Source organism: Prunus avium, chromosome 6, assembly GCF_965620075.1.
Source record: "Prunus avium chromosome 6, drPruAviu1.hap1.1, whole genome shotgun sequence".
Lineage (NCBI taxonomy): Eukaryota > Viridiplantae > Streptophyta > Magnoliopsida > Rosales > Rosaceae > Prunus > Prunus avium.
In genome coordinates, this window is record NC_142289.1 from 10,887,739 (window position 1) to 10,902,446 (window position 14,708).

Here is a 14,708-nt window from a genome sequence, read left to right on the forward strand (position 1 = left end):
GAGAGAAAATAGGTTCATTTAAAAAAATTGTTTTTCATAAAACAAATAATAGGTACTTTATTCAGAGAAAAAAGCGTACATAATTTAGAGAAAAAAAAATAGGTACATTATTTAGAGAAAAAATAGGTTCATTTAAAAAAAAAAAATTCATAAAACAAACAATAAATAGATTATCAAAATATTTTTCAACATAATTAGAATGTACACTATTATTCATAAAACTATAATAAAATAGATTACTAGTAGTATAATTCATAAAAGGAAAACAACAACACACATTTATTTAATAAACCAAAACGTTTTTTTTTTTGTCATAAAATAAACCAAAACATTTCTAATATGTTAATGTTGAATTTAATATTTAATTTCAAATAAGTTTCTAAATTAATTCCTACATCCATTACAACCATTTCAAGATCTTTCCAAATTCAACGTGTGTCATTAGTTACACCTCCACATAACACGTTAACTTGTAAATACAGGTAGTTTTGGAATCCGAAAAATAGAATAAATCAGATTTTAAGCTAGATTAGGTAACTTGCTTACTTGGATCCTAGTCAGCGGGTTTTACTTGAAAAAATTGGGTATTTTAAATAGAAAAATAAAGGAAAGGGTTGTAGGTGATTACAAATGAATTTTATGGGTCTAAGCTCAATTTACTATAAAATAAAATAATATAAAAATCCAACACCTAAGTCCATTTTCGGGGTTTGAATCTGTCATACACATCATAAGAAGGTAAGGTTTTGAAAAGTAGGTAGAAAAAACGTCATTGCTAACAGCAACACATCTGTTGCAGATACTTCTAGATTCTAATCCCACGAACTATAAATATATACTTGTTAGCAATAGTCAATTAATGAGGATTAGTTTGGCACCTACAATGGTTGGTAGCCTACAATGTTTAGTCAATTAATGTGTTAATTATGTAGTCAATTAATGTTTGGCACCTACTATGTTTGGCACCTACAATATTTGGGGGGCTTGACTAGGTTGGTTGCCTAACTAGTTTGGTTGCCTAATTAGTTTGGTTGCCTAACTTGGGGGGCTTGACTAATGTCTTAGGAACTTGTATATATATGTTGATTGTAAGGAATGAAACATAAGTGAAAATCAGAAAATATTCTACAACTCTCATTCTCTCTACACTTTCCACTCTCTACTCTCAATATTCTCTATGTTTTAGCATGGTATCAGAGCCTAATGGCTAATCCTTAAGATCCTCTATCAAATTGAGAGTCGTTGGCGTTTTTTCATGTTGCTGTAAATTCTCTTGTTTCCATTAAATTTCCTCTCTTTTATCTGTATGGGCAATAAGTCCCTTGGCCACGATGGCCTAATTTGTTTCCTATGGGCAGTACGTTCCTTGATCACCATGATCTCTTTCCTCCGTGAGCCTCGTCATCGCTCACCGAGCCATTTCCTTTCCTCCGCGAGCCTCGTCACCGCTCGCTGAGCCTTTTCCTACTCGGCCTTGTCTCTGTCATGCCGAGCTACACTACTGCTGCTGTTCCCTTTGCATAGCCACTCTGGTGTTTGCATCATCTCTTAAGCTCTAACGAGCTCTCTTATATATATATATGAAAATCTTTTCTTTGCTACCTCTTCTCTTTCCCGCCAATAACTTGGCTTCCTTTTCCCTTTATTTTATTGGACTTGTTTTGCACCATATGCCTCTTCCGTTTCAACACCTCTTACACTTGTCAACATCACCTACCCTATCTATACAATATTTGTCCCTTTCTCTCTATGTGTGCATACACATGTCATCCACCTTCATTCATTTTTATTTCTTCTTTCTTTTTGGGTTGTTGCAGACTCCTCTCCATCTTTTATTCCTTTTCTCCAGTTGTCGGCTGCCCATCTCCATTCCACCTATCCTTGCATTTGTTTCTGCCACGAGACTGACATGTTTGAGTCTCTTTACTATTATTTCATTTTCTCTTCTTCCAAATCTCGACCCTCTACCAGTGTCAGATTTGAGGGGGAGATAGATGCAACTTTATTTGGGTGCTGCAACTTTATTGTCATTACTCGTGTTGCTTTCTCCAAATCTCGACTCTCATACGTCGTCGGATTTAAGGGGGAGTGACACTGCTACTCATCTATTCCGCTGCAATTCAGTTACCTATCTGCCATGACTGATTCTTCTACATCTGAGCTTCAGTCAGCTTCTGTTTCTCAAGTGCCACTGCTTATGGTTCTGACAACCTCTTCTCTTCAGGGGGAGAGAAGGAGTGAAGAGAAGTTGTGTCTGCAATAATGGAAGTATTTGTGACGCTGCTAGTATTATTGCTGCTGCCTACTATATCCTTTGCTGGTGCCAGTGTCTTAGATTTCTCTCACTGGTGCCAGTACCACTGATCATATGGCTCCATCGACCCCTTCTCTTCAGGGGGAGATGGGGAGTGAAGAGAAGTTGTCTCTGATGTTGTTGCTGCCACAGTTGTTTGCCTTACCTTGACTTGCTGGTGCCAGTGCCTTGTATTACTCTTGTTGGTGCCAGTGCCTTGTATTGCTCCCGCCTGTTATGGTGCCAATATTGTTGCTTATGCCTTTGCTGGTGTGTTTCCGCTGTGTCACGCCCGTTGACCTTGCCTTTGCTCTTGACTTTCTTTACCTTGCCTTACCCTATTTTTTAGGGTTTGGTTGCCTTTGCCTTTGCTTGGGTTTGGTTTTCCTTGCCCTTACCTTTGTCATGCCTTACCTTATCTTTAGGGTTTTGTTGCCCTATCTGGGCTTTCTTTGCCATGCCTTGCCACCTTGCCTTTGCTTGGCCTTTATTTGCCTTACCTTGCCTTACCCTTTCTTTTTAGGGTTTGGTTTTACCTTGACGTGCCTTTCCCTATTTTAGGGTTTGGTTTCTGTGTCCTTGCCGTGTTCACAGGGTTTCTGTGTCCTTTACCTTACCTTTGCCGTGTTCACAGGGTTTCTGTGTCCTTTGCCGTGTTCACAGGGTTTCTGTGTCCTTGCCGTGTTCACAGGGTTTCTGTGTCCTTTACCTTACCTTTGCCGTGTTCACAGGGTTTCTGTGTTCTTTGTTTTGCCTTTGCCTTGTTCGCATGGTTTATGTGATCTACCGACCAACCGGCTGCACTTGGATTTGGTGTTGCCACCGACAGACCGAAATGATTAACTTCGATGTGGCCTTTGCTCCACGTGTGGCCCACCATGTAGTGGTCCCACGTGAGGGGGCATGTTGAAGTGGATCGACATTCTATTAAGAAGAAGCTTGATGCGGAAATATTAATAACGACAGTCTCTCTTTTGGCAAGTTGGTCATTGATGATATCTATGCACCAACTTGAGGGGGAGTGTTAGCAATAGTCAATTAATGAGGATTAGTTTGGCACCTACAATGGTTGGTAGCCTACAATGTTTAGTCAATTAATGTGTTAATTATGTAGTCAATTAATGTTTGGCACCTACTATGTTTGGCACCTACAATATTTGGGGGGCTTGACTAGGTTGGTTGCCTAACTAGTTTGGTTGCCTAATTAGTTTGGTTGCCTAACTTGGGGGGCTTGACTAATGTCTTAGGAACTTGTATATATATGTTGATTGTAAGGAATGAAACATAAGTGAAAATCAGAAAATATTCTACAACTCTCATTCTCTCTACACTTTCCACTCTCTACTCTCAATATTCTCTATGTTTTAGCAATACTCACCTCAAATTCAAAATAACTTTTAATCTTGGGTAAATTGGAGCTAGCTTTCACGTCTTTGATCAATCTCTCAACATAGGGCCGATGACTAAAGCTGCATCTGAAGCAAAACCACCTGTCAATGCCTATGGATGGGCTGCTAGAGATTCCTCGGGAGTTCTCTCCCCCTTTCACTTCACTAGGAGGTAACTCAAACTTTATTTTTTTTTTCATAATCAACGTACGTAAAACCAATTGTTAATGGATGGAGAGACTCGAAATCTTATATACTACAATGGGGCAATTTGGTTGATCGTATTTGCGCTAAAACTAGCTTAATTTTTGACTTAACAAGACAATCGTTGCATGCTTTTGTGTTCAGAGCTAACAGCGATGATGATATCACCGTAAAGATACTCTACTGTGGAATTTGCCATGGAGACATTCATCTGGTCAAGAACAAAATATGGCCGACCCTCTATCCAACTGTCCCAGGGTAAAATTTCTTCTCGGGTGATCAAGCTGGTTTACACTATATTGTAAAATTTAATGAGTAACTTTTTCTTTTCCTTTTTTGATAATTTTTGTAGGCATGAGATTGTGGGGCAAGTGACAAGAATTGGGAAAAATGTCACAAAATTTAGAGTTGGGGATATAGCCGGAGTGGGGTGCATAGTAGGATCATGTGGCTCATGCGATAACTGCAAACAAGACTTAGAAAATTATTGTCCCAAAATGTTATGGACCTTCCAAGGACAGCATGAAGATGGGACAAGAGCCTTTGGTGGGTATTCTGATAACATGGTTGTGGAGGAGCGCTATGCAGTCCTAATCCCAAATGGTTTTGCATTAGCTGGTACTGCCCCATTGTTGTGTGCCGGGATTACCGTGTACAGCCCGCTGAAACATTTTGGCCTCTCAAAGCCCGCCACGCACTTGGGTGTGGTCGGGCTTGGCGGCCTAGGTCACATGGCCGTGAAGTTTGCCAAAGCGTTTGGTGTGAAGGTCACGGTGGTAAGTTCTTCTCCAAGCAAGAAGAAGGAAGCAGTGGAAAGGCTTGGTGCTGATTCTTTTTTGGTCAGTCATGATCAGGAGCAACTAGAGGTAATTGATAAGTTTTTTTATTTATTAATTGTTTACATTGCCCTCAAGCGCAAAGAAAAAAAGACAATGTGTTCAGTATAATACTAATTTTCATATAATATTTTAAGACTGCCATGGGAACTATGGATGGTATCATTGACACCGTTTCAGCCCCTCACCCTCTCTTGCCTTTGATTGGCTTGCTCAAGACTAGTGGAAAACTAATTTTGGTGGGGGCTCCAATTGAGCCTCCTGAGCTACCAGTCTTCCCTATAATTATGGGTACGTAATTTCCCTTCTCCTTTTTTTTTTTTTTTTTTAATTTAATTGCTTTCTCGTTTTTGGTGTTTTTTTTATAACAAAATAGTGATTTCAAATTGATGTAATTGATATTGGGAAAAAAAAAACAGGGAGGAAACTTATTGCGGGTAGTGCAATGGGGGGACTAAAAGAGACACAAGAGATGATAGATTTTGCAGCAAAACACAATGTCACAGCGGATGTGGAAGTTGTTCCAATGGATTATGTGAACACTGCACTTGACCGACTTGACAAGGGTGACGTTAAGTATCGTTTTGTCATTGATGTGGCAAACACCATAAATAATCATGATGAAGCATCTCCTTAAATTCAACGTGGAATAATTTCTCTATTCTGCTGTAATTTTTTTATGTTTGACTTTGTGATATTATTTCATTATTTAATTATGTGGTTAGAAAGCAATAAATAAATCAATCCTAATGTGATAAAATAATATTTTAATTTGAGATATCGGGTGGAATGTAAAACTTTATTATATGTCAAATTACAACATAATTAAGCAATCAAATTCAAATTTAATATTTGATATTTGACATCTCCCTTGGAGATTCTCTTGAAGATGCTCACATATATAATTGTTGGATCAATTTTCACCAAGATTGAGAGAGTTATATATGCCTATAAATTACATGTCTTTAAAAATTGATGTTATAACATATGTGTGTATATATATAAATAATCCCCTTTAGAAATAAGATCAAATCCAACAATTTTTTTTTATGAAACAAAAAATTCATTAGATAAACTTCAATAATACAATCAAATACATCAACGTGACATCTACACCACCGATTCCAAGAGGGCAACAAACTAAGAGCATCTCCAAAGCAGATATTAAATCCAACGTTAAACTTTTAGCAGGTAGAAAAAATAAATGAGACTCACTCCAACCGATCTCCTCCTAAACCGATCTCCTCTCTCGGTTTAATCCTCCCTCTGTGGATGCCTCTATCTTCATATGGTAATCAAATATGTTCCAAGAGGCAAGACTCGTCCAATTAAGACTTGTGGTTTTTATTCTCCCCTTATATAATTTTGTCTTGGTGGCTCCGTTGATTTGGTCAACGCATGTTCTTTGGCTTGAGGATGGGGTAAAAACTTTACAAAATAGGAGGAGAAAATTCATACATGGCCGACAAGTCGATCGCACTACGTCATTGCTGATTCTCACAGTTTCAAACATACATATGATAAGTATTTCCGTCAACTTTCTTTCTTGGAGCTTACCCAACCATATGCTATATATCTCTTCGCAAACCCCCAACCAAGACACCACAACACTCTGCCTCATTTCAATTCTCTCAAGAAATATACACAGATCATACACAATATTGACTAAGGTACAATAATGTCTCAAGAAATATCAGGGGCCGAAGACCAAGCAGTGAAAGCCTATGGATGGGCCGCTAGAGATTCCTCTGGTGTTCTTTCTCCCTTCCACTTCACCAGGAGGTATTTGAGTTACTTGTTCTTCTCTTCCACGCCATTTCGCTAAATCTTACGTGACAATTTTTCGTTTATTTAAATATGCTTAAGATATAGGCTTCACCAAACTTGTGTGGTTTTTTTTTTTTTTTTTGGGGTACTTGCAGAGGCAATGGTGATAATGATATCAGCATGAAGATACTCTATTGTGGAATTTGCCACTCAGACCTTCACCTCGCTAAGGACGAAGTGGGAATGACCATATATCCCATTGTTCCAGGGTACATTATTTAATTTATTGGTTCAACTAAGCTTAATTAGTATATGGAATTTAATCTCAAATGTCACCCTATAAATAATGAGCAGGCATGAAAATAACTCGGAAAATAATATGCATTTTCATCGAAATTTTGCAGACACGAGATTGTAGGAGAAGTGACAAAGGTGGGGCGCAATGTTACAAAATTCAAAGTAGGAGACATAGCCGGAGTTGGGTGCATGGTGGGTTCATGTCGCTCATGCGACAACTGCACACAGGACCTGGAAAACTACTGCCCCAAAATGGTGTGGACCTACAACAAACACCACGAAGACGGATCAAGAACCTTCGGTGGATACTCCGACAAGATAGTAGTCGATGAGCACTTTGTCGTTCAAATCCCCAAAAACCTTCCATTACAAGGTACTGCCCCAATGCTGTGTGCTGGGATCACAGTTTACAGCCCTATGAGATACTTTGGGCTGATGGAGCCTGGTAAGCATTTGGGTGTGGTGGGGCTTGGTGGCCTTGGCCATATGGCCGTGAAGTTTGCCAAAGCTGTTGGAGCAAAAGTTACCGTGATAAGTACCTCCCCCAATAAGAAGAAGGAAGCTGTGGAACAACTTGGTGTTGATGAATTTCTGATTAGTCACGACCAAGAGCAATTGCAGGTACATTAGCTAGCAATAATTCTCGTTTTGAGTAACTCCTACATGCTCCAACTTCTTCCAAAAAATTAAATTTATTCTTTGTACTTTTTTTGGGTCTAAATTTATTCTTTGTACTTGCATATCAATATTGCACTATATGGAATTAGGCTGCCATGGGTACAATGGATGGTATCATCGATACTGTTTCAGCCGCTCACCCTCTCTTGCATTTGGTTGGCCTGTTGAAGACCAACGGAAAACTAATTCTGGTGGGTGCTCCAATCCAGCCTCCTGAGCTACCAGTTTTCCCTTTAATCTTGGGTAAGTTCATTTTATTTTCGGCCTAGTTTTGCTCATTACTTTTTTTTTTTCAGAGTAATCTAAACTCTATCTCTAAGACCAAAATTAAGTAAATCTGTAATTTAATTACTAGGGAGGAAGCTTGTTGCTGGCAGTGCAATTGGGGGAATGAAAGAGACCCAAGAGATGATAGACTTTGCAGCAAAGCACAATATCACAGCAGATGTTGAAGTTATTCCAATGGATTATGTGAACACTGCCCTTGAACGAGTTGCCAAGGCTGATGTTAAGTACCGCTTTGTCATTGATGTGGCAAACACCATAAAATCTCCATATTAATATGGAAATAACTTCCTAGCCAACATGCCTTGTTTGGCAATAAGATGAATTGCTAAGGATCATTGTCTCGTCGCGCATGGGATGATTGGCCTTATTAATTCCATATAGACGAAGAATATATTTTAAGATGCGCAAGGTGTGCTTAATTTTTTGTCGTGTGTATCTTATCCTTGAAATAAAGTCGATGTTTATGTAATTTTTGGCTATTAATTTCTAGGCAAACTTTGTTACTCATTCTTTGATATGAGAGCTCCATATAAACTTCTCTAGTCCTTTTAATTTTTTCGGGTCAACGTTAACTTCTAGTCTTTACTATCATCAGTACCTGATTATTACCTCAAGAGTTGGTGGTGTAAAAGTTTAGAAATTTGTTTAAGATGAAAATAACATTAAAAAAAATAAAAAGATAGTACTTTCATTCATAATTCATGACAAAAACAATACAAGCTACAGCCACAACTAGTTTTTCTAATTCTGAACCAATTGAGATGATAAATTTCACTAAAAAGCTCTATATTATAATTAGTTTTCAAATGCATATATATATAGTCCCCTCTTATTGAGGGTTTAGTGGGACCTACAAGAGTGTTCTGGGATCCGTCAACTGAAGCTCTCTGTATATATATGGGTCATATCTATATACTCATATAAAAGAAGAGTTTCGGCCAACTTCTCCCAAAATACTTTATATGTCCATCTATTGCCAATTTTACCCTAAAGAAAAGCAAAACAAATATAATCGTGTTTACTTACTTGGAATAGGGAAAGTCTTGAACCGGGCAAGTGAGAAATTAGAGAGAGAGAGAGAGAGAGAGAGAGAGGAATCAACTACTCCTCCCTAATTAATCTAATTCTTGAATTTTTATATATTAGATTACGGATTTTAATGTGGAATTCACATGCATAACATGTGTGAAATTTGATAGTATTTTGTATGGAAAAGATATAATTTATGCTTGATTTTCTTTTTCTTTTTATAGAAGAAACGACAACTTTATTGATTAACAAAATAAAGCAAATTACAAGAACAAAAATGATCCTATCCTAAAGGGAAGTATCATACTACCAGGAATAATTAGCATGCATCTTGAAAGGAAAGATAATTGATTTTGAAATAATAATAAAAACCCCATAAAAGAAAGAAAGTGTGCGTTTCCTTTCCTAGTTTTGCAACCGGCGTGATTGAAGACTAGGCTTAATTCTCAAACATTTCAGTAGTCAACTTTGCTTTATATATTGGTAGATTTTGTAACAACGTAATTCAGGTAAATTAATTCCCTAAAAATACCATATATATTTTGAACGTAATTATATATTTATGACTTTTGACTCTCTATATAAATCGCACATCGTCGCCAACTTTTTAACAGAAGAAGTGAAGTGAATTCTACGATGGCTAAGTTTACAATCCCTTGTTTCGTCCTCATTTTGGTGCTCTTGTCAACCACCAATGGTTTGTTTCAATGATCTTCAATCATATATTTTTTTATTTTTTTCCTGTGAGTTAGACTTTTCAATCTCCTATATATATGGTCAAACAGATGTCCATGCATACAAGCTATTAGGGTTTTCTTTTGTTTTATGATCAGTGTATGAGTCGATAGAAAACCCAAATTGGATCAATTTTAATTACTTTTAGTCTAAGAATCTAGAGTTTGCTCAAATGCGTAAACCCATGTCTACACTTGTTTTTTCCGTAAATATTTTGTAATATAATTTTATATATTGCAGAGTTTGTTCAAAAGGCTTTTTGTTTTTTAATTTTTGGTTCATATCGCACTAAGACTATAATCTTTTTGGAGAATTAATTAAGTGTCTTTTTTTTATTTTTAAATTTCAGTTTGGAAGATAGCAACTGTTGAAGGTTCTAAGTGTTGTACTGATCATCCTGAACTTGGAAAGTGTGTCCCTGGTGCGGATGACAACCCAGACGGTGGAAAATGCTGGACATTTTGCACTTCAGGTTGTGAGAAAGGAGGCATCTGCAAACTATTTGGCAACCATCATCATTGCCATTGCTTTTGTTGATTTTCTTTCAACCCTATTCCATAATATTATTAATTATAGTTAGCATTTTTATCTAAGATTCTTAAGTTGGCTAGGTAGGGGGCCTCCTCCCCTACTAGACTGGATCGTCATCTTCAATTTCAAGCGTATGTACCCTTCTTTAGTTGAATAAAATTTTCTTGGTTTTTCGTCATTTCTGTGTGCTCAAGCTTCCCATTGCAATGTGTAGTCTTGGGTTCTTCACATAGATGTCCTTACAACTTTTAAATCCTAGACATAAACTCACATAACTTTAAACATCTAACTAAAACCCAAACTTGTAAGGGCCAATTTGGCATTGTTGTGCTGTAAAAATAATCGCTGTCAGATTTGTAGTGAGAGAAATCAGCTGTGAGAGAAAGCAGTTTGGCGTTTGGTAAACTTTTTGTTAAAAGTGTTGTTGGTATTGATTCCCTCATAATCAGAAAATGATTGCCGCATAATCATTAAACCCAGCGCCACTTCGAAACTGATTCCTACATAATCAGAAAATGAAAGCACCTCATTATCTACTTTCCCTTATAGCTTTCTCTCACAGCAATTTTTAACAATAAGTGATTTTCTCACAGTTTATCAAACGGGCTGGGCTTCCCAAATTTTTAAAAAAATCACTTATCACCTCAAATAAGCAATGCCAAACGGGTACAAATAGGGGTGGGCATCAATCCGGCCGATCCGGCCAAACCGGCCGAACCAATCCGTATTTTCCAGTTTGGTTTGGTTTTGACTTTAAAAAAGTCAACAGTTTTAAAATCCGAACCGAACCGGAGTGGTTTGGTTCAGCTGCAGTTTTAACATTTGAAAAACTGTGTTAATCCGAACCGAACCGTTTAAAATTTAATTAATTAATTATATATATTCATATATATTACTTTACCTTCGTCTCTTAACCCTAGCCGCAACTCCCTCTCATTATTTCTCCATCTCTCTCTGCTACCTCTCCCTCTCTGTCTGCCTCTCTACTACATCTCCCTCTCCCTCTCCCTCGACGCTAACTCAAGCCAACAAACTCGGCGAAACCCACCCATTCGCCCTCAGCGAAATCCATCTCTGCGAAACCCAAGTTCCATCATCGACCACCAGGTTCTGCAAGGATTGATTATGTGAATATTGCTGGTGGTGGATCGTCATAATCAGCTGGGTTTGTATTCAACTTGCTCCCAATGCAACAGAGTACTAGTTCTCTGCAGCCATCGCTGTTTAGAACGGAAGGTCGTGGGTGGGGTCTTTTAGCAAATGAGAATATGAAGGTAATAGCTTACCATTATTGGGAACAACTATAAACTGACATCTCATTACTTGGATTCTCTGCTATTCTATTATTTACTGGATTTGATTATATATATATATTACTGTGTTTTAGGCAAGTGCATCTTGTTCTGTTATTTATCTTTAACACTTTTGTTTGACTCCACTAAGAACATTGAAGCTTTATAAGTTTATGATTGAACTATAGATCATTTATTTATAGTTTGTTCATATGTTGAGTGAATTTAATCTCCTGTAAGTTTTTTAATTTGCTCTGTACAATGTTTGCAGAGCAATTTATTATTGAGTACTGTGGAGAAGTGATATCATGGAAAGAAGCAAAGCAAAGATCTCAAGCTTATGAAATTCAAGGTGATTTAATAGACTTATGAAATATATGTCTGTATTTATTTTGAAACTGCGTTCAATGTTTGTGCTTTGGTGCAGATCTCAGGGATGCATTTATTATTTCTCTCAATGCATCAGAATGGACCTCTTCATCCAGTAACTCGCCTTCAGTTTGGGTTGGTTTGTTATTGTAGGGCTCAGATTCATCTATATACCTTCCACAAGGAGATAAAATGAGTAAGCTGCTCTGTGTTTCTGTTGCTAGACTAGTAATGTGTTGTTGGTTTGCTTCAATTTTCATTCCTAGAGTTGAATGGAAGTTCTATGTTTCTATTAAAAGAATGGAAGTTCTATGTTTTAATCCATTAGTTTACTTAGCACTCTGTTGCTTTTTGGTAAAAAATATGGTGATTTAGCATGTTGGATTTGCTGTGTGTGGGATGCGATTACAGAGCTTGTGTCATACAATATTCTTATGAAACCCATTATTGTTGTTTTTATGTGCAGAATGAGAATATCAGCAGCCGAGAGGGGGAAAAGTTCTATTTTACTGTTTTGATGTGCAGAATGTTGTGTTGAATCTGATTGGGCTGCTGTTTGGAAGGATTATCACTGTTTTTTAAATCATGATTTGTAATAACTATATAATTAAGCACAATAGGATTGTATTTATTTGAGAATCATGTTCTGTAATAATTATTATTGCTTGCAGCTTCTTTTCTTTCGTATGTTTTTTCTTTACCTCTTTGGGTTGTATGATTAGTGAATGTTTTATGTGTTTGATATTAGGGAACTTGAGAATGAACATGTTCGGTGACATGGAGAAAATGATGTTTTCTTTTATGCCTAAACCGGCCGAACCAAACCGCACCGAACCGGATATGAATGGTTTGGTTTGGTTCGGTTTCCATTTTGATTTTAGCTTAAACCGAACCAAACCGGACTGTGAAAGTTTAATTGGTTCAGCTGTGGTTTGAGGGTGAAACCGGACCAAACCGGACCGTGCCCACTCCTAGGTACAAAGATGGATATGATCTATTATTATTAACCAAATTACAATATATGCAATCTACCTTCATGGTTTGTATTTAATTTATTTTAAAGCATGTCATTAACTCCCTGATTTGTTATTGATACTCCCTGATTTATAGCACATTAATGACTCCAATTTTTTGAAATGAAAGTATCATACCAGGAATAACTAGCATGCATCTTGAAAGGAAAGATAATTGGTTTCGAAATAATAATAAAAACCCCATAAAAGATTAAGACTGGGTTAATTCTCAAACGTTTCAGTAGTCAACTTAGCTTTATATAATGGTAGCTCTCTCTCCATATAAACCGCACATCCGCAACTCTTTTTGGCAGAACAAGTGAAAGAAGTGAAGTGCGTAAACTCATGTTCTACTCATCATTTAGTCACTATAGAATTTCGCTTTGAAGCATATATACCCTTCTTTACTTGGCCCTTTGTGATGGGGTTGATATATATGGGCCTAGAATATTGCACAAGAATATAGGCCTGTAAACCCATCTTCTCAACCACCCGGGATCTTTATTGGATTTGTGTTCTGATTATGTTGGGTCAGTTTAAGGTCTGAAAGATAATAACCCAATCATTCATCAGAGTTTTAGGGTTGGGTGTTTTAGCAAGTTGATCTCAAAACAGAAATATTTTTGTTCACCGTTTTAACTTAAGGTGTATCATCATCATCCTTCTTAATACTTGACACGTGTTCATAGATATAATAATGATTAACTTTTTACTTGTATTTATAGAACAAAGATTATGTATGGACATGTGTCAAGTGTTGAGAATGGTGGCGATGATTGGGTTAAAATAGTGAGCAAAACCTGATTTTGAGTGTTTTGCCATGTGACATGTTTATGATGCAGTTTGCAGTGAATGTTTATTGATATAAAATATAAAAAATAATTATGACTTGAAATTAAAATTAATTTGCCCCAAAAATCAATACGCGGAAGCATGTCATGCAGTGAAGCTTTGTAGCAGTGAAGTACTAAAAGTCAAACCTTTGAAAGTCGTGACTAATTGAGATTAGAGACTAGAGAGCGACTTCACAGTTGCGAAATTAATGAAATGACCAGAACACCCTCCATGGTCCATGGAGCAGAACAGAGCAGGAGGAGCAGAGTGAAAGCACGCTGATGGAAGATATAGGACAAAAATCATAACCTGGTTTATTAATTAATAATTTTCACAATCAGTTCATCTGATGTTGTGGATTTTCGTTATTGTATATGGGAGTTAGGTCAGTTGACTAAAATAGTGTGTTCGCTCTCTTGCACTCAAGTTTGATCCCCCTTTCCGTATATTAGAGTATTTCGTTTTGTCAAAACACAAAATAAAAAGTATAACATTATTCTATAGCAGTCATTTTTGTCATATTTTCTCGCTATATTTTAAAACATATGGATGAATAGTACTAAAAGAATAATTTCTCTTAAAAGACAAAGAGTTCACATATTTCCTTGTTAGGAATTGATTTGATTAAGAAAGAAATGTTTGATAATCGTTAAATATGCCAGGTCAATCATCTGTCAATTGTAAACAAAATCAAACATTATCTTAATTGACACTTAAACTAAAGCGCTTTCCGCCATTCTTGAAGGCTTTACGATAATCTGACAAATAGCCATCATTACCATATGAAAAACAACACTAATAAATAATTAAGAAAGAAAGAAAGAAAAAAAAAACATAAAACAAATACGGATATAATAAAATGACGGATGGAACTTGAAAGTGGTTAGATGATGGGTATTTGTGGGGGGGATGGATGGAAGGCCCGTGAGATATAATTGTAACGTTTGGTTCGTACGTAATAGTGGCAGGGCAGATGGAAACATTGGTTTTATGTGTTGATTTGGGAGGTTATGGACTTAGCTTGGCTTCTGGTTTGGTCTCTCACGGGAATCTGGCCACCTCTATCACGTGTTTCTCTCTCTCTCTCTCTCTCTCTCTCTCTAAATATGGACACATTTGGCTTAGCCAGACTGGTTTTACGGCGGTCCACGTTT

General features: G+C 37.0%; 2 protein-coding genes and 1 long non-coding RNA gene across 3 annotated transcripts; all 3 read left to right on the top strand.

The window, feature by feature from the left end:
• Positions 1 to 3,608: 3,608 nt before the first annotated feature.
• On the top strand, positions 3,609 to 5,418 carry LOC110772156 (putative mannitol dehydrogenase). The gene is made up of 5 exons (XM_088254941.1): positions 3,609 to 3,853; positions 4,030 to 4,143; positions 4,238 to 4,751; positions 4,859 to 5,012; positions 5,141 to 5,418. Exons 1-5 carry the CDS (start codon positions 3,753 to 3,755, stop codon positions 5,356 to 5,358), a joined length of 1,101 nt encoding a protein of 366 aa, XP_088111067.1. The 5' UTR covers positions 3,609 to 3,752; the 3' UTR covers positions 5,359 to 5,418.
• An 875-nt stretch (positions 5,419 to 6,293) lies between these two features.
• On the top strand, positions 6,294 to 8,296 carry LOC110772154 (putative mannitol dehydrogenase). Its single transcript, XM_088255457.1, has 5 exons — positions 6,294 to 6,503; positions 6,644 to 6,757; positions 6,893 to 7,406; positions 7,553 to 7,706; positions 7,819 to 8,296. The coding sequence occupies exons 1-5, from the start codon at positions 6,400 to 6,402 to the stop codon at positions 8,022 to 8,024; spliced, it is 1,092 nt and encodes a 363-aa protein (XP_088111583.1). The 5' UTR covers positions 6,294 to 6,399; the 3' UTR covers positions 8,025 to 8,296.
• Positions 8,297 to 10,972: 2,676 nt separating this feature from the next.
• On the top strand, positions 10,973 to 11,891 carry LOC148293639 (uncharacterized). Its single transcript, XR_015836296.1, has 3 exons — positions 10,973 to 11,186; positions 11,610 to 11,690; positions 11,766 to 11,891. It is a non-coding gene; the product is annotated as an uncharacterized LOC148293639 (long non-coding RNA).
• Positions 11,892 to 14,708: the final 2,817 nt, after the last annotated feature.

Excerpts from the sequence above, each read along its gene's own strand:
- LOC110772156 (XM_088254941.1), top strand. The coding sequence starts at position 3,753 with ATGACTAAAGCTGCATCTGAAGCAAAACCACCTGTCAATGCCTATGGA. Across the intron at positions 4,144-4,237 it reads CTCTATCCAACTGTCCCAGG|GCATGAGATTGTGGGGCAAG; the intron begins GTAAAATTTCTT and ends TAATTTTTGTAG. Across the intron at positions 4,752-4,858 it reads ATGATCAGGAGCAACTAGAG|ACTGCCATGGGAACTATGGA; the intron begins GTAATTGATAAG and ends TAATATTTTAAG.
- LOC110772154 (XM_088255457.1), top strand. The coding sequence starts at position 6,400 with ATGTCTCAAGAAATATCAGGGGCCGAAGACCAAGCAGTGAAAGCCTAT. Across the intron at positions 7,407-7,552 it reads ACGACCAAGAGCAATTGCAG|GCTGCCATGGGTACAATGGA; the intron begins GTACATTAGCTA and ends ATATGGAATTAG. Across the intron at positions 7,707-7,818 it reads AGTTTTCCCTTTAATCTTGG|GGAGGAAGCTTGTTGCTGGC; the intron begins GTAAGTTCATTT and ends TTTAATTACTAG.